We start from the raw sequence: 24,399 nt of genomic DNA, 5'->3' as shown, positions 1-24,399 counted from the left end.
TGGGAGGAAATTCAAAGGAACCAAGAGAAATTCACTTCATTCTGCAAGGACTAAAATAGAGCAAGGAGAGTGAGGTCAGGGGAGAAGCACCTCAGTGGGCAAGGCACAGAAGCCACGCCGGGCTGGCAGAGTTTCCAGGCCAGGTAGCCAGAAGAGGCACTCTTCTGGGGCTATTTAAAAAAGTTTGGTCTGTGAACAAAACAGTTCCCCTGGTGACTGCAAATCCACTGCTAGCTGTCTCTTTCTCTTCTCCCCATCATTCTGGTGTGGTACCCACAAGTTGCCTTCTGGTTCTGTGAAAAGATTTGGGGGAGGTATGATGTGCTTGAAGATCCTGAGAATAAGCCTGGTGATCTTGGCGGGGTGGGCATGTAGCACTGCCATCTCTGAGCTGGGCTGGACACGCAAGAAACCCTTGGCTCAGAGGGGACACCTGAATCAGGTGCTGCCGGAAGGAGAACACTGTTGGCTGGGGACTAAGGCTCGAAGACCTAGGACTGCTCCCCAGCATCACCTCTTTGGGGTCTACCCTAGCAGGCCTGGGGACTACCTGAGGCCCTACCCTGTGGGCAAGCAGGGAATCCATCATGTAGGACCCAGTAAGCCAGATATTGGGGGAAAAGCTGTGAGCCTTGTTCCCCAAGACCTGACAGAAAATGCAGCAGGAGCAGGGAGCGAGGCTGAGCTGCCAGCTGCCCCGGGTGCAGGAGATGGTCCTATTGGGCAATCTGAGCTGCTGGGAGATGATGACACTTATGTTGGCAACCGAAGATCCAAGGACTCTGTAGGTGAGGCTGGGACTTGGAAGAGCTTAGCCATGGCTGCCACCACCACCACCACCACCACCACCACCTTTGTAAGCCTGAGGGAATCTAAACCAGAGACCCAAATGAAGGGCTGGGGCAAGTCCGGGCATCATCACCAAGTGGAGAAGAGGCAGGCAGAAGATGTGTGGGGAGACATCAATGACTCTCCTTCACCTTTGCAACCTCTGCCCAAGCGGCCCCTTAAGCACAGGGAGGATGGCATCCAAAATGGCGGAGGGGACTCCTCCTGGGAAGCGGGGACCTTTAACTCCAAAGGAGGACTGCCTGTCTTGTACTTCTCTGGGAGGCGGGAGCGGCTGCTGCTGCGTCCAGAAGTGCTGGCTGAGATTCCCCAGGAGGCATTCACAGTGGAAGCCTGGGTGAAACCGGAGGGAGGACAGAACAACCCAGCCATCATCGCAGGTAATAACCCATTCTTGGGCTGTCTCAGATCCTGGGGGGTAAGGCTGGCTCCATTTTTGATAGGTTAAATGGGCAGAGAACAAGGAATTGAAAAGGGTGGAGTAGGAAAGCCAGGAAGGGCTATCTGGGGATTGGGGGGGCTTTACTGGCCAAGCTCAGCAGGATTCCAGACACCCACAGAGACAAGATAATGACTTTCTAACCACAATGGCCTTTGTCTGTTGTATTGATCTCCTGTAGTTCCATACATTGTGCTTGTACTTAGAAGACTTCTCTTACCTCTCTTTAAAGGAATAAATCTCTGGTTCTTTGTCAAGGGGGAAGGGGTGGTGTCACACTCCATTTCTCAGAGTCCAGTACAAGACACCCAGGCAAATTTGAAAATAGACAAGCATCCACGGACCTGAGCAGTGAGTCATGCTTGAGCTGGTCCAGGCAGTGAAGGAACAAAGCTGTCAGGTACACAGCCATCAGGTCCTGACTAGTTCCCTTTACGCTAAGTGGCCATAAAATTTGATAGAAAGGTACCACCTGGACTAGGTCCTGGGATCCCTTTCACTTGGTTTCAACAATCATGTGTCCAGCATAGGAACGACAATCATAGGTCCAGTGCTACCGGAAAAAGTGGGCACTGTCACAAGCCAGGATCCTGGCTTCTCACCCTGGATGTTGTAAAGGTTTCATTCCCCTAAAAATGAAACCTTGTATAACTCTATGATTTTGATCAGAAGCACCTGCCTGGGAACATTATGCATATTTATTTTCCACTATACCCAGATCCTGGCTTTCATAGAAAGTCACCCAGAAAGGCAAGGAGAAGAGTGGGGTTAGGAGTAACTGTCTCCCTTCATCTTACTGGGATGAAGTAAGGGAAGGTCAATGTCAAGCAAGGGGTTGAGGATTAGACTTGATACTTCATCATTAGGGTCTCATCCTCCTTTTGGCTCCCTCATGACTGAACCTAAGACAAAGCAAGGCACACAGTAAAACCATTTAATCTTCTCAAATTGGGTTATCCACAACACACTTTGATGTTTTTAGTCCCATTATATTGATGGGGAAACTGAGGCAATAAGCAGCGTGCCAGAGGCAGGCTGAGAATAGAACTCCCAGAGCCCCTGCACTGCTTGAAACTTTCTAAATTAAAAATTTCTCAGGTTGCTGGATGCCTGCAAATAAGATTCAGAAAGAAATCTGGAAGGAGGGAGGCTCTTTCAATGGGGTGTTGTTGGAACTTCCCTCTGGACACTCTGTCTCCCCCTCTTTGGCTGTGATTTCTCCTTCGGAAGCTGGGATTCCCAGACACTGAGCACTCTCAAGTCTTGTGGTTTTGCTTTATTTTATTTTGGGGTGGGAGAGGGGGTGAGGGAAGGGAAGAGAGAAGAGGCTAGGCTGTAAGTTAGATGGGGGCAGAGAAAGAGTAGAAGGAAATCCTTATTTTGGGGCCAAATGGAAGAAATAATGAGATGATTATCTGATCAGAGTTGGCAGCTTTGCAGTTTTTCCCAGATGACATCTTCTTGCTGCCTAATCTCGCTTCCTAGTACCCATATGCCAGGGAAACTGTGTGCTTGCAGTCTAGACTGAGACCCACGACTCTGCTTACCCCTCCTCTTGCAGTAGCAACGTAGAGACCTGGGATCAGTTCCCTGGCTGGAAAGAAGGATCCCGCAGGAATATGTGTGGGAGGCTCTAAGGGGCTATTGCTTTGGGTTATTCAAGCCCAAACTTGGGGAAACAGATTCAGCACAATGGGTACCTGACCCCTGTCCAGTCTCCTGTGTCCTTCTGTCGAAGCCATGTTATGACTGGATTCCAGTTACAGCATTCCCTGTGGGCCCCCCCACCCCCACCAGCTATGTCTCCCACCCTTCCCCACCTGTCCATTATTACCACCACCCTACCCCCAACTGCCACACTTAGAGCCTTCTCTGAAGTGGCCACCTGAGCTCTCTTAACTTCCTCAAGCAGGAAAACTTTTGCCGACAGTCTCGCTTCTGAGTTTTCCTCCTTTTGAAATCACAGTGGGCTGAGTGGTGTCCTGGTATTTCCCCTGTGGGTCTACTTCAGGTTGAGATCAGGGAATGTTCAGGGCTACGTCTGCCCCATCTTCTACGCTACACCTTTCTTCAGATTTGTGCACATCAGAAAATATCCAGTCATGATTTAGGGTAAAAGTGTGAGACAGGTGGGGGTGGGAACAAAGTCTTCATTCTTCAGGATTCTGGCAACTGGGCTTCCAAGGGCTTAGGTAGGCTTGTGCCCTGATTGTGGTTAGCTGCGTACCCTTCACCTGTGGTCCCCAAAGCTGAGAGCCACAAGCTGCCAAGGTTGTCCTCTACATGCCTAGCAACAGGTCAGCCATCTTTCCTCATTTATCCCTGGACCTTGAGGTGGCCAGTCCCTGTTCCTATGATGGTTGGCCTCCACCTGTGCAGAATGACAATAGAGTTGTGTCCTTGGCAGCTTCAGACAATTCAGCTGTTATAGCTCTGCTGCTTTGCTGGGGATAATCCAAGGGGCTGCACGACTTCAGCTTCTACCTACTTAAACCCAGAATCCCAATCCTCAATCTTCCAAACTTGTGGCATTTTCTCTTAATCAGAGACTTCAATCGATCCAGCCACACCATCAATTACAGAAGACACCCCTTTCTCCAGCCCTTCCTCTCCCTGTCCCCGCCCCAGTTGTGGGGCCTTAGGGAATCCTTTCCCCACAGGGCACTAGGTGGCAGTGTTGCTTCATACACAGGCGCTCAGGCAGCCACGTAGTGGGCAATGTCTCTGATTTCTTGGAGGGTTGTCCTGCCCTGGCCTCTGGGCTGTATCTAATCATCCTCTCCCAGAATGTTGGTAGGCATCCCGTGGGGTTGTCTTCATACAAGTCGTTTTTTTCAGGGCCTATGTGAAAGGGCTAAAGTGGCATTTTGGGGGGTGGGGGGGGCTGTGACTAACTTGCACTTTAGCTAGTCAAGCAAACAAAATCAACTAGAGGTACGGCTCTCCCCTGACCACAAACTCCCTTGTTCTTCCAGAATAGGTGGTTGGACTCCAGAATGAATTGCCAGCATACTTCTACTTAGGGTTGAAATGCGGGGCTCATAGACTTTAGAGAATCTCCTTGGCCCTAGGATGGGGAGGGATGATGCCTGGCCCCCCTGCAAGGTATATTTTCTGAAATCACCTATTTCCCAGAGCTAAAGAAGAGCAACCGAGGCCCATGTGAGAATGGTATGCAATGGCTCCACTGTAGGGTTCTCCATAAAAGTGGCTAGTTAGGGACCAGGGAATTCAGGGCTATGTGGCCACTTGGGTGTAGAGAAGCCCATTTGGACTGGGCCATTGGAACTACGTGGTGGGTATAGCCAAATTCTGTCCCAGCCTAGTGTATAATCTTTAAGTTCCAGAACCTAACCCTGAAATCACCATGTTCTTTTCTCTCCTTTTCAACTTCCTTTCCTCTCCTTCAACCCCAACACACAAAAAAGAGAAAATTTTAATAGGTTCCTCCTCACCCATAATTGATTTCAAATGTTCCCTGAAGTTGCCCAGCTGAGTAACCACCTGCAGCTCCAAGTTGCAGGAGACTGAGTCACTAAGTCCATGGCAGAATTGGAGCCTGAGCCCAGGTTTCTTCATCCAACAAATATTTATTGAGTGCTGTGCCATGCAAAGCACGGCAGGGCTCTGTGGGGAATACAAAGATGTCTAAGAAACTGTCTCTGACTTGAAGACCAATTTTCCTCCTCTGAGGATCCAAGTTTTAGAGTATATCCCAGTGTAGAATTTGGCAGACAGACTTGAAATCGGATCCCATCTCTGACACTTATCAGGGCTGTGGTCTTTGGCAATCATTGAAGTTTTCTGAGCCTTGATTTCCTTAAATTGAAAAAGGAAAAAAATGGATATACGTATGGGAATGTATTATTCCAGCTAATAAAATTGAAAACATCTCCAAAAATGCAAAAGAAAAAGGAGACATACAAAGTTTTTATGATATTAAAAATAAGTCATGTCTATAAAGTACCCAGCGCAGGGCCCATCGTGGTATTTATCTATGACCTGGGAGCTACGAACAGTGGGAGGCAGTCATTACTGACAGCAGCATTTTAACCTGCTGTCTTTAGTTCTTTTTTCCATAGATGGGATATTAACTTTAATTTCTTAAGAATTGAGTTTGCTAATCTATACAATGGTAACAGCAACAAACAGGTTTGTCATAGCGTGGTCTCAAGATAATAAGAACACTGTAGAATTGGAGGCCTGAGAGAACTTGCTTATTTTGTGTTTTAAAAGTATCATCGTTATTTTTAGCCTGGGTAATACTATTTTGAATGAATCGGACAGTAGTGCTAAAGTGTTCTGGGAGTCACAAAGCCTTCCTAGAATCTGATGAAACCTACATCCTCCCTAGAAAAATGTATATGTTCACAAAGTTTATGCAACACTCAGAGCCTTCTGGACTTTCCGATGGCCGGGCTCCTGCTGACATTGTGTTTAAAACTCATTGTTTAGAGTCTATTGATAGACTTTTTGTTTTGAGTAGCATCTAAAAAATGAGATTTCATAGGATACCAAGATATCCCCTTCTCTGAATAAAGGAACTTTGTACCCAGAGTGAAGAGTTTTTTGCATATGGAGTATGGATGTTCATAGAAGACTGATTCACACAGATGGAAAGAGAACGTCAGAGGCAGGTCACGTGCACACTTTCTCCCTTTGCCCAGCAGGTGAAGAGACAAACCCATGTCTTCCCCAGAGCCTCTCTGAAGATGAGCTTTGCATGACTTTCCTTCTCAGTTGCCTCTTCCTGTGTTACAGCAAGGTTCAAGGTCAGAGGGTTGATCCTCACAGGACCCTAAGGAATTGCCCATTCTCTTCACATTACAACTCTGCTCCCTGATCAGGACCCAGATGGACAGCAATATTGTTGGCCCCCTGCCCGTGGCATGGAAGAACTGTGAATAAGAGGGGTCTGCTCTTGTTCCCTGGGGTGAGTTCACCACTGTGATGAGATAAAGTACAGGAGTTCTCTTGTGCAAACAAGGCCTAGGTCCTGATAGTTGTAAATGAGCATCTTTGTAGAGAAGAGTTTTTATCATGTGGCTATATGGAGCTCCAGAAGAGAGGTCATGTGGAGGCAGTGTGAGGTGTTGGGCCTGAGAAGTAAGACAGACTGGCACTATGACCCTTCCTTTCAGAGCCCATTGCTGTGCCCCTCCTTTCTGGAGCCTTCTTTGATTCCCGTGTGAAAGGGATCACCTCTACGTCTCTGCTGCCTTGGCCTTTTCTGTGTGCCTTTGTAGGACATATATCGCTTTCTGCCTTATTAGTTATGTCTGTGTCCACTTCTCTCCACTAGCAATTCCTCGGGAGTCAAATGAATATCTGGTTTACTTTTTTCATCCCCAAATATCTAGCTCAGTGTTAATCTCCCAGTTATGTTTGTAGACAGTTCGACTGCTGGCTACCCACTAAGGATGAGAAAAAGGTGAAAGGAACTTTCTGAAATCGGAAGTTCTTTGTAACAACGAGGGCAGTGGCTTTTAAATTCTGTTTCTGTTGCCTCCTGAAGTGCCTTGGGGCCTTCTGAGGGGAGCTACAGAGGGCAGGCTCCCCTCCTACCTTCCAAAGGTACAGCCCCTCTCTTACCTGTTTCATGTGAAGGAAGCATTTGTTACTTTAGGAAAGTTTAGACCCCATGACTCAAAAGCAGGGGTGGGTACATCAAGGCCTGGGAACCACGTCAGGTCCAAACATGTTTTTGTAAATAAATTTGCATCGGAACGCAGCCACACCCGTTTGATTTTGCGTGTGGTCTGTGTGGCTGCTTCTTACAAAAGAGACCTATGGCCTGCAAGCCTAAAATGGTTACTGTCTGGCTTTTTGTAGACAAAGTTCACTAATTTGCGCTCTAGAACATTGCTTCTCTAATATGCATGGAGATCAGCTGAGACTCTTTTTAAAATGTCATACCTGCCATGGGAATATGCCATGGGTACAATGAGAATGTGCCTCACAGACTTCCAAGTTCAGGGGCTTTCATGGACTGAGGACTCCAGATGCTGTGCTCTGAACTTCACCACTGCAGTGGCCACACATCCCTGGCTAGGCAGGGGTGAAGGCAGACAAGCTCCTGAGAGACAGGCGACTCTGGTTCAAGGACTCACAGGGGCCTTGTGGGACATTCCTTGGGCTGTGTGTAATCATGTGACTGGCAACATCCAACCTCTCTCCCCTCTCTCCTTCCCTCAGGGTTAGACTGGCAGTGTGGACTGATGGATCTTCCTGCCTTTTCAGGCTCACTCCATGTTTTCCCTCAGAGCTGTCTCCCCTAATAAAATCTTTGCACATTTAATCCTGTCTTGGCAGCTGTTTCTTGTACTAACACAACTACCTGACACAAATGCAGATTTGGATTCTGTGGTCCTGGGGCAGCTGAGATTCTGCTTTCCTGACAGTCTCTAAGTGCTGTTGCTGCTAGTGTGATTCAAGCAGTAAGACTCGAGACCGTGAGCCCAGGGAAGGGGTCAGCAGACCATTTCACTAAAGGACAGATAGGAAGTAGCTTAGGCTTGGGGCCATTTAGTCTTTGCTGCAAAACTCAACTCTGTCTTTAGAGCGTGCAAGCAGCCACAGACGATATGTAAACACACGGCCGTGGCTGTGTTCCAATAAAATTATTTACAAAAACAGGTGGCAGGCAGGCTTGATTTTGCTCACAGGCAGTTGTTTGCTAACTGCCTCTTCCATAGTCCTTTTTTGCTTTGCTTCCCAGTTCTACACTATCCAAGGGAATTCTAACAAAGATACTGCAGCACTCTCCGTAGTAGAGAAACATCTTTTGTTCAATTGAAAACAAAACTTCCCAAAGATTTCTTACAGGAAACAAATCACGTTAGTTTCTTACTGTGAGCACTGCAGGTGGAGTCTAGACTTATTTCTTTCCTTATTATAAAAATAGCATATTGAGATATAAATAACTTTAAAGTTTAGGTATTTAAAGTATACAATTAATATTTTTAGTATATTGACAAAGTATGCAACTCTTATCACCAGCTAATTTTAGGACGTTTTTCATAATACCCCAAAGAAACACTGCACCCATTAGCCCTGCTCACTTTCCACCTCTCTTTTTTGAATCTGTCATAGCCATAGGCAACCACAAATCTTCTTGCTATCCCTATAGATTGGTCTACTGTGGACATTTTATGCAAATGGGATCACACACTATGTAGTCTATCTCATCTAGCTTCTTTTGCTTGAGATTCATCCGTGTTTCGTAACTTGCATCAGCACTTTGTTCCTTTTTATTGCTGAATAATATTTCATGTATGTATCACATTTTCTGTATCTAGTCTTCAGCTGGTGGACATTTGGGTTGTTACCACCTTTTAGCTTTTATAAACATTGTGTGCAAGTAGACCTAATGCTTCTGTTTCTTTTGGTTAGATACCTAGAAGTGGAATTTCTAGGTCATATAGTTACTGTATGTTTAGTATTTTGAGGCACTGGCAGGCTGTTTTCCAAAGTGGTTGTGCAATTTTACAATCTCTATAAATGCATGAGTGTTTGGTATTATGTGTCTAACCTTCTAGAATGAAAAGAGTGTCTGCAGCTCCATTGGTTAATAGGGTTTGATCACTGCCAACATCTGCTTGTTCTTGGAGAAGTGTGCCATTGTCTTGCACAATGAGAAGAGATATCTGGACCTCTGATGCAAAGGCCCCTCTACAGTTATATGGAGCTCTTAGTGCTTGGAATGGGTGATTTCACCAAACTCCCTCTTCTAGATTCTTGAGGGTATATTAAGATGGACTCTCTCTTCCCTGAACCAGATTCTACATGGAAGGAGTTTGCCTTTGGCCTGAAGGGCATATTTTCTATTATTTTCCACCTGGGCGAGCCCTAACTGATGGGCATCCAGGAGCACTCAGGCACTCAGAAGTCATAGTCACTAGATTCTGATGGACCAGCACCTTCAGGAAGAAAAGGAAGAGAGAAACAAAGGTGAGGAAGGAAGATAAAACTCACAAGCCTCACATAGCCATGAACTCTCTTCTGGATGCCAGCTTCAGGTCTGGCCCCAGCTGGGTGCTTGTGCCAACCCTGTTTGGTGCTTGGTGTTTGACTCACAGGCATAAGATGTGGGACTTTGGAGTTGTCTATTTTTGGGGGGTACAGGTAGGGGAAGGACAATCATTTCCCAGTGGTAGCATAGAGGGTTTTTCTCTAAGCATGACTTTGGGATCATTTTGTTTGTCACACTCCACATTTGGTGCCTGGTACCTGTTACTGCCTTCTCTCTCCTTATTACCCAACCTTCAATTACTGCAAAAGACACTTTTCTTGGTCCCTTTGAAATCAGGGAGAAAATTAGTGGGTAAGGCTTTGATTGACCCAGGTGACATCATTAACTGCTCACTCCCAGCCTCTGTGAGCTGTGGCTTCTCTCCCTGTCCTCAGGAAAGGGATGGAAACTCAACAGGAACTCTCGGTGTAGTTCTGGATAGAGCAGAGGTTGTCAGATTGGAAATACTCGGGAATGACAGAGGCAGAGCTGGAAAGTGGGAATTACCTTTGGCAGTTAAGATAAATTCAATGGTTTCCCCACCCCCAGCTATGGTTGTCCTTCCTCGCCTCCTACTTCCTTGTCGTGCACTTTCTCCTTCCTCTGGGGCCGACCATCTGATTCATTCAGAATGTGTGTGCCAGGAGGCCTGGCTCCTTCTCTTTCCTGTTTCCATGCCTGGAAGAGGCCAAACAAATACCTTATTTGGTGTTTATTAATAGGAAGGCAACACCTTAGTTTGGATACTGAGCCTGTCTACCCTGGACAACCCTTAGCTTCAATTCCTGATGTCATAAACAAGGACATAAATCCCTTGCTTCTGCCCTTAAGTACATGGAATTAGGTTCCTCTGGGGGCTCATCAAGTCAATTTCTGCTCACATCATATGCCCCCTGACCCTAGCACCTTCGAGAAAGTATATTTCTATGTTAAGTTTGTGTCCAAAAAATAACATCTTTTCTTTTCCATATTTACTACCTGACTTAAGACAATCCTCCTCTTTGGAATTTTATGTTATTTTTTAAAGAGAACATTCAGTAAATAAAACTCAGTGGGCAAACAAAAACATCCCAGTTCTCTTTATGAGTCAGAAGTGAGTGGTGAAAAAAAGTGGTTCTGCCCAAATATACAATATGAGAATTAGAAACGAAAGTCTCAGAACATTTGAAGTTGAAAAATTGCCATGGCAACCAGTTGGGCTATCAAGACCAGTAATTATGGCTCAGTTCTGCATTAAAAATCCAATAACCCGATCAAAGGAGAAGTCACAAAGCCTAAAAGTTAATCATTCAGTTAGTGACTCATCATTCAAGTGGTGACTCAGCATTTGCTAACTTTCCTACAAACAATTGCCCTATGTTCCGGGCAGGTTATGAAAGAAGTAGTTGATTCTATTTGTTCATTCATTCACCCATTCATTCATTCAACATTTACTGATCTTCTATTAGGTAAAGTATCAGGCATTTACCACAGGCTGGGAAATCAAGAATGATTAAGGCAGGAGTTGTACCTGGAAGGTGCTCCTACTCTAGTAAGCTGACCTGTAAATACAGTAATTATTACAGTTTAGCCAAGGGGTGTGACCAGTTCTGCCTACACAACCCCAAGGTTTCTCTCAGTTTATGAAAGAGAGCTGGTAACCAAAGAGATAGAAGGATAGGGAGGTAGCAGGATTAGGGGAAAGAAGAAAGGATAGTGCAATCAAAGTGTCAGATGCAATAAGACCATCTATGCCACCAACCCTGGAATGGGTTAGAAAAGCCCTGCTGATGTTAGAGAGAGCAGTTTCACTCTTCATTTGAAAAGCCTGGAATAGAATCCACCTGACAGTAGAGATATGAATAAGAAGAGAGGGCATGAAGATGGAGCAGGGCCCACTGCACGCTCTACAGAAACTCACTGTGAAGGGAGGGGGCAGATGAGATGTTACAAGCAGATAACAGGTTCAGAGAGATTTTATTTTAAGGTGAGAGAGAGTCAAGACTCAAGGTCATGTGTTAAACAACTAGTAATTGGAAGTAGGAGAAGCATCAACATGAGAAAATGGTGGAGGTTAGAGTAACAGAAACATAAAGTGCACAAATATATACTCAATTATGCTAAGACATTATTATTGTAGAATTATTTTTTTGACAAATGCTTCTGCTGTACTTACCTTGTGCCAGGCACTATTGTGTTTATGAGTATTAACCCAGGTGCTCCTCAGGACAGCCCCAGGAAGAAGAGGAGACACTGGAGCACAGGAGAGGAGGATGCTGCCCAGGGTTGCATAGCAAGGCACGCAGAACCAAAATGTAAACTCAGGGGTCCTGTTCCCAGAGCACACACTCTTTTCCACTGTGTGACACTGTTGCTAACTTTTCATGGCAGAAACAGCAAGAAGTGAAGGGTCCCACTCTGCCTCAACTGAACCCTTCTTCTGGCTTGAACCCACAGCTTCTCTCGTTCTCTCTGTTTCGGTAAAGGGCCACATCCATACAGGCAGAACTCTGGGGCTCCTATCTTGCATCACCATCTCCCTCTCCCTGAACAGTGACCAATCACTGCATCCTGTCTGGTTTGCTTCTGTGGGATCTTTTGGCCCTGTTGTCTCATTTCCCGTAATCATTAGATTAGTTTTGGCCACGGTTGTTCTGGTCATCTCTCCCCTGAGACACCAATTCATTCTCCAGCTCTTTGATTGCTATCAAAGGGATCTTTCTCATATCCTAAGCAGTTCAAGTCACTTTCCTGCCTAAACCATTCAATGACTGCTGTGCCCTCAGGATAAGGTTCAGTTCCTCAATATGTCTACAAGACCTTATTTACTGCCTGAGGATCATCACTGGCCCCTGTGCACATATGTGCACACATATGGGCACATATATACAAGGTTGGACAATTAAGTACTACCCTTGGCCATCTGGTAACTGTAGTGAGTTTGTGAACTTACACGCATACTCACACAAAGTTGCACACACCCTCACATACAATAGCACACTCAAATCATGCTCACATGCATTCACACACACACTTTCAGGTCAACTTCCAGCAACAATAAACTTCTACTTTCTCCCCACCTCTGGCCTCTAATGTGTGCCCTTTATACTTTTTCTCTGATCAGGAAACCACTCCCCAAATGTAGTTTCACCTAACTTGCTCTGATTCTCTCCCCTGTATTTTTACTTAATATGATATTTATTCTAGGAAATCTTTCTTGGCCACTCTAAAGACTGATGTAGGCTTGTTTTCTATGTGTTTACAGGGTACCCTGCACTCTGCCTCATCAAGACATTCAGAGCAAAGTATCACAATTTCCATTTTATTTTTGTTTGTTAGAGGTATACTCATCGTGGACCTCCTTTGTGCTAGGTGTGGATGTTTAGGAAAAAGACATAGCCCTGCTGCCCCCCAGTCCTATTCCAGGCTAGCTCCCCCTGGGCTGTCTGAGGACAGGGGCTATCCCTGGGGCATTACCAGCAAATAGCAAATAAATTATTCAGTAAATACGGGAAGAAGAATGAATGATGGGGTGAATTATTCTGTTTGGAAGTAGGCACAGTAAGGGCTGGTAATCATTAAGTCTCCCTGATTTGGAAGATGGCTAATAGGTTTGACATATATTCCCTCAATAACAACAAAAGGAATAATTATCCATAATTGCTTCACCTCAACTCCCCCTTCCTTAATTCCCCAAATCTATCTATGCTTGATAAATATTGACCAGAGACTCATCTTCTAAAATAATTAGATGTAATCTAAAACTTGGTTTAATTGTGATTATTTCTAAACTTTCAGAAATTATTCTATTTATTTGTTTCTTCTGGTTTGTACTTACTGTCTCTTTCTTATTCTCATGGAACTTCTGTCCACATGTTTGTCCACATCACTCCCATGGATGAGAAGAAAAGGCAGGAGTGTGCTCCTAGAGAAAGGTAAATCTTGCCACCTGAAGAAGCCACCAGCTGGGTGGGAAACTCTCCTCAGGTTCCAAATCTTTCCAGCTTTTGTTTCTTTGGTCCTCTCAAAATCCGGAGTTTTTATCATATTCTCTTTTGGGAGGTGAGATTTTTAAAAAAAATATAAAATGTATTTATAGGCAGTTCCTAGCTTCATTTAGTTCTTTTATCCATTCACTCAATCACTCACTAATTTATTCAATGGATGTTTTTTAAGCACGAAGTACGTATTCAGTAACTATTTTTGAAATAAACCTCAACTTTATTTGGAATAATAATAAACACTAACCACAGCACAGCTCTATTTTAGACATTATTTGTTTCAAGGCACATAGATAATTTGAACTAATTGCACAAGAGAATATTCTTATAATCCTTATAATATAGCCTGTGGCATGGATTCTGAAGATAGAGGGAATCTTGGGCACTGTTCTCTCCCTGTGTGTGGAAGACTTGCTGGGTCCTTAGAGGAAGTTGTCACTGGCCTGACATTAGCCAGGGACCAGCCACAGCAGAGAAGGGGGCATAAGGAGGTGTCCCACCCATCTGCCTCTCTGCTCACAGCATTTCTGGGAGCTTGATGGCACATCTAGCAGTGATGTGCCATGTGGTGGTAGCAGCCAAAAGCCCAGCACAGAAGAGGAAGGCAGCTGCTCACCTTGCTGCTCCCAGTGTTGTAGGAAAACTAGGCCTGATGGAGAGAAAGAATCATCCAAACACCTGTGTTTGAAAGAGGAAGGGCTTTATTTTAGCTGGTGGAGCTGCAGCAGACTAGAGTCCAAAATGGCCTAGCTCTCCTATCAGCTCTGTCCCTGTCCTTTTATAAGCAGACAGACAAAGGAATTACCACATTGCCCCTCACTGGAGATTTTAAAACACACATGGGGAAAAAAATGCACATGCATGGGAAGGCAGGTGTGGGATTTACAGAATCCCAAGCAAGCATTAGTTTCAAGGTCCTAGGAAGTTAAGTTTCTACAAATTCCTAAGAGCTGAGTCACCATGGGGAGGATTTTGCAGAAGTGTCCTTGGGCTCCTGTGAGAAGCCTTTTGTTCTTTCAGACCTTACTTTTCCCAGGTATTTTCTCTTACCAGGGCTTCCATCCCTGGTAAGAGATCTGTCCATCCCTCTCTCTCCATCCTACATCCTGCTGGACTGCATCCTTCCTTCTCTCTTCAACACTGCTTGTAGTTCCCGTTTCTTTTGGTTGAAGCTTCTTGGCAGCCAAAGCCTTCCAGCTGCCTATAGGCTTCTGGGGGCTTCTCTGGATCTTACTCTTCTCTGGGTCCCTCCAGCACCCAGAGCAGGGCCTGAAGTAGAGTGAGTTCTCTGGGCTGAATAGGTAGACAGAGGCTGATCAGGCCCCTTGTGCACATGTGATTTCTCCTGTTAACCCTAGCATGAACCACATTCCTAAGACAGGGAAGTTTTCTTCTCTCCACAGAACTTGCTTGCTAGTTGCTCCTTGCCTCTGCAAAAGCTGTCTTCTCATCTTAAACATCCTGCCTCCATCATTCCACTTACTTACAAGGTCAGACAATTAAGTTCATGAACTCATCCTAGAAAAAGTACCATACACCTCATTGCTGAATGTTGTTAGTCTGCTCCAAGGGGTGGAATGGTGAGGGGGCAGCATGAAAAGTAAGCTATTACACCGAGTTATTTTCAAAGAAATAACTTATGAGAGGCAAGCAGCTTCACATGCCAAGAGGTGTCAAGGAAGTGCTACTGTCCTGAACAAAAACCTCAAGGGTCTTTTATTGAACTAGGAAAAGTCCGTATGTGCAAGATGTATGGAACATACAAAGTTAATTATAGGTAGAAAAAACAAAGATGTTTTGCAATGTTAGTACATTATGAAAACAATGGAGAAAGACAAAAGAGATTATCATAAGATTATAAAGTAAAAAATAAATGGTTACAATGTTTTGGGGGTAAGCTTTAACTTCCCTGTTCTATGCTACTAATCTATATCTTAACCCTTAAGCAATTTCAACCTTTGAGCCTTTTCTAGGATGTGAACCATAAATCTATATCTAAACTGCTTAACACTTCTGACCCCTTGGAGGTGTCCTGCAGGTACAGGGGGAAGGTTGAGGAATCCAGGCATTGCCAGCAGACCCTCAAGAATGTCAGCCTATGCTAAATTCTAACCCACAGCTGAATATTACTCCAGTCACCATAAAAGTACTCCCCTTGGGAAGCTGTGCCCTGATGCCAATGCCTAGCCTACCACTCAAAGTGCTTTTTCTAGGATGAGTTTGCAAACTTAATCATCTGACCTCATACGGTGATACCTCTGATAGGTATTCCAGGAAAAGAGTTCCAGAATTGCTTTAAAAGGTGGACTAGGTATCAATGTCAGTGCATAGCTTCCCAGTGGGGATACTCCAAAGGTGAATGGAGTAATATTTAGCAATGAGGTATGTAGTACTTTTTCTAGGTTGAGTTCATAAACTTAAATATCAGACCTAGTATATTCTTTCCCTTACTGTAGCAGTTAGGAAGGCAGGACCTGGAGTCTGATGTTCTGAGTTCAAGCCCTGCATACTTGTGAAGTCCCATAAGTGTAAAGTCCTCTCATCTGCAAAATTTGAGCAAAGGTAATTTCTGTCCCAAAATTGGAGCAAAGGTAATTGTTGCAATGATTAAATAAGCCATGCCTGGTATGTAATAAGCACCGGGTCAATGCCAGTTGTGGTTTTCACCCTTCTGTGGGGACATGATGGACAGAAGGGATGTAGAACTTATCCTCAAGATGCTGCCAGCTGCCTGGCTCATGTTCCTCTTACCCCAGGCCTTCCCTGTTCACTATAGTCCATGCAAACTCTCCTTCCAAACTCTTATTACATGTGATAGGATTGAGCATGAGGTTGTTTGTAGTGAAATCTAGATTAACTGGATCCCAAACAACCATTACTCTTAATTAACTATAATATCTTAGTTAATCTATTGTTTAGGAGATAAAATCCCATAATCACAAGACAAATTATAAAGAGGAATCTAGTAGAAACAAAACCTATCCATAAACTTACGGGTTCAGCCCAATCCTTTACAACTTCTAAGACTATAATCACAGGGGTGGGATAGTGAGAAGTTGTTAGAAGGCTGATGATCTCAAAGCAGCACTCCCAGATAAACCTAGAGATGAAGATTCCAGGCATAGACTATCAGCGCATCATAGTCCAGGCCATAACACAGAAATCATCTCCCCAAACTGGACAGTGAGACCTAGAGGGGGAAAGACCCTTTCCTGACACCACACAATGGCAGGCTGGAACCCCAACCCAAGTTTCATGGCTTCCAATTTGGGGTTATTTCAACTCTTCCAGGTTGCCTCTGGTTAATTTAAATCTCTTACTGAAAATAAGAAGAAAATATTTTAGAAATATTTTCAGTAAGAAAAGAAAAAATATTGTGAGTGCAGTTCTCCCATGTAACCTGAAATACCAGCTAATCAGATCACTTATTTTCCTTGTCCTTTCTCTCACTCAGGGCCAAGCAGCCAAAGCTATGTCACAGCAGGAGTTTACTCTGAGTTCGGCTTTAAGCTTCTTCTTTGAACACCAATCCCTGAGAACCTGGGTTAAATTTGAGAACACATGGACTCTGTATCCTCAGGTTTCCTCTCAGACCAGCAAACTGGTAGAATAAAAAGGGGCTCTGATTGCACAGTATTTGGTTTTGTGTGGCCCCTGTGTTGCCTGGCTTCTCAACAACTTGTTTCTTAGAAAGCATTCAGAGCCTCCCAGAGGTATTGTGACTAGAGGCAAAAATGTTCACATATCATTAAGTAATCAAGGACAGTACATGTACATTGAACAAGTATAACATGAATTGGATAACCAATGCACTGAGAGTCATATGATGTCTTGCTTTAAGAAAAACTGATATGCAAATGTTTGACTTAGCTGAAAGAGAGGTTGAGAGTTTATTTTCATTGCAAGAGGATCTTTTCATACTTGCTTTAAATTATGACTTCTGCAATACCTCAGATCACTGAGTACATATTTAATGCTATTTAAATACTTCCTTTTAGGATAGTGTTGATGCTGTAAAAGAAAAACCAAAAGAAAATTTCTGAGGGAATCTCAAAATTATTTATTTGGCAAAGGAGAGGAAAAAACAGGAAATTTGTGTTGGTGCTGTTAGCTGGAGTTAACAGAGAGTTCTTAGAGGGATCGGTAGAGATGGGGTAAGACTGAAGAAGAAGGGCTGAGGCATCTTTCCCTGGGGGCCACCTTGTCTCTGTGTCTCTCCCAGGACTAGCAAGTGCTCATCAAGTTTAAGGAATTTGACACACTTCAGGCTCCCTCAGATGTGTGACATCGTACTGCTGTCCTAGTGTTTGCATGACCCACCTTCTGCATTTGGAAATTTGGATCATTTCTGCTGTGCTGCTAGAATTCCAAGAATATGATTTTTCCTGTTTTTATTGAGGTAGGAGATCAGCTTGATAGAAAGAGGAGGCAGCCTACCTCCACACCTGCTCATGTCCTGGATGCCCACTGTGCAAACCACAGCCAGTCAGCCACTGAGCACTGGTGTGCTATGTATGGGATTCCATCATCACAGGACCAGCAGGATCTTTGGGAAATTCCATACTGCTCATTCTCAAAGGTTATTTAAAATGGTTAAAATGACCCCTCGCCAAAAAAATCACATGTTTAAAATCAGAAGGCTTCTCTTCCTGCACTCCTGCCTTTCTTTATCTCTGGGTGAGGATGACAAGTCATAGACATAAGAAGCAGTCACAGTACTTTCCACGTGCCAGTTATTTATTTACTTACATGAGAAAAAATAATTCAAAGTTGCTTCAATGTAGTGAAATAGAAAATCATGTTGAAGCAAAGTGTTGACCTGAGGGGGCCATGCCCAGGAGAAATAGGGGTAGGAAGTCTGAAGATGGTTCTTGATAGTCCTTGAGTCTAGAAGTAAGAGAGGAGGAGGTGACGGCCAGCATGTTGCCAGAGGGGCGCTGCGGGCAGAGTGCACCAGCCCAGCTCAGCAGCTGTTCCCACTGTGGAGCGTGGGAGGTGGTATAGAGGTCCTCAGACTTTTTAAACAGGGGGCAGGTTCACTGTCCCTCAGACCCTTGGAGGGCCGGACTATAGTTTAAAAAAAAAAACTATGAACAGGTGGCGCCTGTGGCTCATTCGGTAAGGCGCCGGCCCCATATACCGAGGGTGGCGGGTTCAAACCCAGCCCTGGCCAAACTGCAACCAAAAAAATAGCCGGGCATTGTGGCGGGCGCCTGTAGTCCCAGCTACTCGGGAGGCTGAGGCAAGAGAATAGCTTAAGCCCAGGAGTTGGAGGTTGCTGTGAGCTGTGTGAGGCCACGGCACTCTACCGAGGGCCATAAAGTGAGACTCTGTCTCTACAAAAAAAAAAAAACAACAACAACAAAAAAAAAACAACTATGAACAAATTCCTATGCACACTGTATGTATCTTATTTTGAAGTAAAAAAACAAAACGGGAACAAATATAATCACACCGCCTCATGCGGCCATTTACATTGACATTCTTTAACTCCAGCTAACAGCACCAACACAAACCTCGGGCCATAGTTTGAGGACCCCTTCTGGGGTGGGGGGTGTTCAGGGCATTTTTCTTTATTAGAGGAAATAGAGTTTTTAGTGGGTCATGTGGCACACTGTCATTTGGGAGGATGCCTTTGGCAACTCTGCTAACTGTCTCTTGTGGATTCAGTCCACAAGTAAATTACTACCATGGGGGACCGTTAGCCTTGATAGCATGGGAGTGTGCGAAATTGTCAGACAGATCTGCTACCTCTCAAGGAGTTTAAAATACAATGAGGAGATAAGCCTACAGCGGTTAAAATGCGAGTAACACTACCAAGGAATAAGAATATTGAGTATTTATTATGTGCTGAGTACTGCTTAATTGTTTTGGATGTGTGAATTTATTTAATTTCCTAAAACCCCTAAATTAGGCACTATGATTGTCTCTATTTTATGGACAAGGAAAATGAGATATTGGGAATTACTCAAAGTTACAGAGCTACTAAGTGTGATTGGTCTGTGGCTCTAGCTCCATGGTCTGCTTTTTTGGCTAGAATGTTTAATTAATCACCTTTCTGGTTCTCTGTTAACTGCTGGGTTGGCTTCCCTTGGTTATTTGTGGGTCTAGATCAGGCCTTCGAGAGTCTGGAAAGTTGTTAATGGGGCATGGTTATCCTAGGAGGTCCTCATGAGGCCCCCAAAGGCATTGACTTCTCTCTAAAAGGTATGTTATAACTCCAAGTTGATTATACAGGTAGCTCTCTCTGAGTCTGGGGGGCTTACTTTTTCAGCTGGAATAGTCATCCATAATAGTGACATTTTGAGACAGACCACATGTATGACAGTGGTTTCATAAGATTATAATACCATGTTTTTAATGTATCTTTTCTATGTTTAGATACAGACATACTTGCCCTTGTGTTACAATTGCCTGCAGCATTCAGCAGGCAATTGTAGTAACATGCTGTACAGGTTTGCAGCCTAGGAGTAAGAGGCTGCCCACGTAGCCTAAATGTGTAGTAGGCTGTACCATCTAGGTTGGTGCAAGTACACTCTACAATATTTGCAAAATGATGCATTTTCTCAAAACATATCCCTGTTGATAAGTGACACATGACACCCAGTCAATAGGTGATGAGAACCAAAGCTATGTTGCTTCTTGCTGGAAGGGCTGAGGAACCTCCCTTAGGAATGAGGCTCCTGGTGCCCCAGCTTTATTTTAGGTCAATGGCAGTGCTGGGCCTGGTTCTTCACAGTTGTGGACTTCTCAGGGACCCAAGCCCTTTGCTCTCTAGACTTCTCAAGCAATTGCAAAATTCCTTTAGTAATTTTATTACTTGTAAGCAATAAAAATGGAAATGTCAATTTACTATTTACCTAATTTCTTTTTCTCCTTTCTTTGTCATCATCATTCTAATTCTCTAACATCATCATTACAATTTTTTAACAAACAAATCTAATTAGGTCACCACCCACCATATTCTACCTTTCGAATCCTTCAGTGGCACCTCATCTGTCACCCAGAGTATAAAATCAAATCTGCTTGACCGTTATTCAGTGTCATTTATAATCCATTCCAATGAACATATCTGGTTTTAATGCCAATGCTCTATACATAATGTATAATTCATTAATTAATTTGCATATTCAATCAATACTTATTAAATGTCTCATATGTGCTAGGCTCCATTCTAGAGATTAGAGAGACAGCAGCAAACCAGACAAAAATGTCTATAATTAATAAGCTTACATTTTTGAATGTTTACTATAGTTAAGCTTTACCTGTATTAAAGCATTTCTTTTTATTTTTTTGAGACAGTTTCACTATGTCATCCTTGGTAGAGTGCAGTGGTGTCACAGCTCATAGCAACCTCAAACTCTTGCGCTCAAGTGATCCTCTTGCCTCAGCCCCCTAAGTAGCTGGGAATACAGGTGCCTGTCACAATGCCCAGGTATTTTTAGAGACAGGGTCTTGCTCTAGCTCAGGCTGGTCTCGAACTCCTGAGCTCAGGCGATCCACCTGCTTTGGCCTCCTAGAGTGCTAGGATTATAGGTGTGAGCCACTGCACCTGGCTTTAAAGTATTAATCTTCAAATGAAGTAGATACTATCATTAGTTCCATTTTATAGATGAACAGACTCAGATAATTTAATTGTAGAATTTTTAAAAATCATTTGCATGTATAAATCTATAAATCTGCATGTATGAAAGAAGCACATATTTATCGTTTTATACAATGTGGGTCAGAGTATACATCTTGTTCCAGAACTTACTTTGTTTTCTAGTAAATAAGCTGTGAATGTTTTCCTACATCTTAAATATAGGACATAGGGTTGTATTCTATTGTTTAGATGGACTGTACTGTTTTGCTAATATAATTAATGCTGTTGTGAACATCTTTGTTTATCGTTGAGAATATACCTCTTAGACTGTTCCCTCAATGGTGATTCCTAGATGTGAAATTATACGGTGGAAGGGTGTGAGTGTTTTTGGCAAATGGTTGCCAAATGGTTCTCCAGAATGGTTTACCAGTTTTCTCTCTTATCAGCACTGCATGAGTATGACCTTTTCTCTACACTGTCACCAAATATAGAGACTATTACTGTCTTTACTTTTTGCCAACTTAAGAGACAGGAAGTTTTTATCTTGTTCTAAGTTTCATTTTCTTGAGATTGAACACTTAAAATTCTTGTTTCTACTTTTTTTGAATTTACCTTAGTATCTTTACAATACCTATACTTTTTTCTTTTCTATTGATGTCACCTAATATATTTGTGCAGGTAATGATATACTAGTAGAGAGAAGTGTCCTAAGTGGTCACTAGGCAAAATTGTCTATGGGTGTGTGTGTGTGTCTGCTATAAGTGAGGTGAAGGTGGAAATAGAATAGACTTACTTGAGGATGTTAATTGTACTTAAGCCACTAGGGAAGTCTCTGTCCTCCACAGATCTTGATTTGCTCTCATTTGCAGTCCTGCTCCTCAACAGGTGATGGGTGATCTGAGGTTCCATAGCATTGTCTCTGCCTGGAAGTCTATTGGAATGCAGAATTTCAGGTGCCAGTTGACACCTGCTGTCAGAATATGCATTTATTCAGATCCCTGGGATGTTCATGTCCACAGTACAATCTGAGAAGTTCTGATCTAGAACTGGTCTTTCTGGAGGTCTGTGTGCAACTTCAGCCTGACTTTCAGGCAGGTACTGCAGATTTTAGGTAGTGTAGGACATGGTGGTGCTTTTGATTTAGCTGCCTGCACTGCCTCCTCCCCTAGACATTAACAGTAATAATTCTAAGGTAGTTAATATTTACTATCACTGCAGGAAACATGCTAACTACTTTCTATGGGTGACATGCATGGGCCACTTCTTCTGAGGTTGTCAACTTCTTTGGATTCTTAGCTCCCGTCTCACCACACTGTGTTTTCCTGTTGTATCTCAGGCAATTATAAAGTGAACTCTCTTCTTCTCTTGCAAATCTGCCTCATTAACTCCCACCCGACTCATGCATGGACAGTCTATGGAAAGCCAGGGAGATCCTCTGTCTTGGTTTTTATTATCTTTGCATGTGAGCACATAACAATAATGAGAAGTAGACTGTAAGGAGAGGTTAAAAAATTTGCCAGAAAGATCCCAGTGAAACTTTTCCACTCTGTGCTCTTATTCATCAGAGCTTGGAGTTATGGGCAAAAAACTAAGTCTCATTCCATCTTGAAGGAAAGTTATTTATTTAGAACAGCTGAGAAACACCTCCCTGGGCTTCTTTTTTCATTTTCTTGCACTTTTTCTGCTCAGACGGTCCTGCTATCTGCCAGCTTTGCCTGGTCTGATGGATGGCTTTTTCCCCCCTCTCCTGCTTAGTCCTTTTTATTCCCCTCATGCTCTCTCTGGGGGATCAGAGTGTTGGATAAGTGGTTCTACAGAAGGCAACACATACACGTGTGGTGTGGCCACAGGCATGACGTGGTGAGAAAAGACTTTGCCTTGTAGCAGGTTGATTTATTACCATGACCTAACCTAGCCCTGTTTTTTTTTGCTCATTTTTCTGCTAAAATCAAACTTGGACCACATGGCATGTTTTTTAGTTACCAGAGTTGATGACACTGCATGACTCCTCTGTTTTGCTGAATACAGCCTCACCTTCCTGGAAGCTGATGGGGCTTCTTGGAGAAGGAGGGCTCTCCTGACTTTTATCCTACCCAGAGGTCCAGAGGAGAACTCTGCCATGGGGATTTCTTGGAAGTGAGCTTCTATGGGAGTGTCTGGGCCAAGGGCAGCATTTCTCCCTGGACCTTATCTTCACAGTTTACCACCTTGGCTTGTTATGAAATAATCTTCTCTGTGAGATTCTGCCATGGACAGATGTTCCCTCCAGATGGAGCTTTGTCCAAGGAAAGGTTTCAATAAGTTTTATCACATGTGCTGTCATCCAGCTGTGTAGGCTCTAGAAGGAAGCAGCTTATTGTGTGTTGGGTGGGGAAATGCACTTGTAACATCATGGGGAAAGTCAGCCACATGTAGGTGTATAGTGAGGAGAATGCATGGTCCCCATTAAATCATTCCTCTAGTAGATGAGATTGTAGGGTTGTTATGGTCTCCTAAGACTGGTGGGAAAAATGCTCTTTCTCTGGGTTAAGACACTCATGACTCAATTTGACTTCAGGAGCAGAGTGGGTGCAATGCAGGAACTAAACCCCATCCTTTATTGGCCCTGTGGGAAATTCACAGATGTCCAAGGGAGGCTCTTATCATCAAGGAACTCTCAAATTGTGTGGTCAAATAAAAAAATAGGGCAGTACAAGATTCAGAAATATCACTTTGATGATATAGTAGTTAAGGAAGACTTCATAGATGAAACTTAAGGTAAGTCTTTTTCTTTTTTGAGACAGAGTTTCATTGTGTTGCCATCAGTAGAGTGCTGCGGTGTTACACCTCACAGCAACCTCAAACTCTTTGAGCTTAAGCGGTTCTCTTGCCTCAGCCTCCTAAGTAGCTGGGACTACAGGTACCCACCACAGCACCTAGCTATTTTTGTTGCTGTTATTGTAGTTGTCATTGATGTTTAGCAGGCCTAGGTTAGGTTTGAACCTGTCAGCCCTGGTATATGTGGCTGGCAGCCTAACCACTGAGTTACTGCGCCTGGTCACGGCAAGTTTTTGAGAGCACAATCTGTACATGGGAGGCATCTCAAAGGAAGAGATATGTTGTCATTTATAGGGCTGAGACTGTACTTGGAATGTTGGTGTTGGGAAAGTGACGTGTTGACTGGAGAAATAGATTTTTTTTTTTTTGGATACAGAGTCTCAAGGTGTCGCCCTGGGTAGAGTGGAGAGATAGATTTTAATTGGGAGGTATAAGAGAAATGAAGTCTCAGTGCATCTTTCCCAGTGTTGGGCTTCAAGAGGGGGTATTTCCATTTATTTGAATGCTATGAAATAAGTTGGCATAAAGTTACTAAAATACAAATACTTCCCGGCTTTGATGAAGAGTATGAGAAAGTACTATTACTCTTTTGTCACTAATATAAAATAAAAACCTAAAAACAAGTGATTTCTGGAAGTTCTGAGAAGATATTTCTCTCATGTTTTCATTGAATTTCCCAAGTCCTGGGTGGGCAATGATTATCTTCCTCATTACAGTG

The 24,399-nt window shown here is 43.7% G+C and overlaps 1 protein-coding gene across 2 annotated transcripts in view; it reads left to right on the top strand.

Moving 5' to 3' along the window:
- Positions 1 to 316: 316 nt before the first annotated feature.
- PAPPA2 (pappalysin 2) overlaps positions 317 to 24,399 on the top strand; it is a 300,676-nt gene continuing 276,593 nt past the window's right edge. For both annotated transcript variants that reach the window (XM_053607820.1, XM_053607821.1), the window contains exon 1: positions 317 to 1,229. In XM_053607820.1, the coding sequence (XP_053463795.1) occupies positions 317 to 1,229 (913 nt within the window). The remainder of the gene's footprint in view (positions 1,230 to 24,399) is intronic.

Source organism: Nycticebus coucang, chromosome 10 (genome assembly GCF_027406575.1).
Source record: "Nycticebus coucang isolate mNycCou1 chromosome 10, mNycCou1.pri, whole genome shotgun sequence".
NCBI lineage: Eukaryota > Metazoa > Chordata > Mammalia > Primates > Lorisidae > Nycticebus > Nycticebus coucang.
This window is presented reverse-complemented; position numbering and strand designations above follow the sequence as displayed.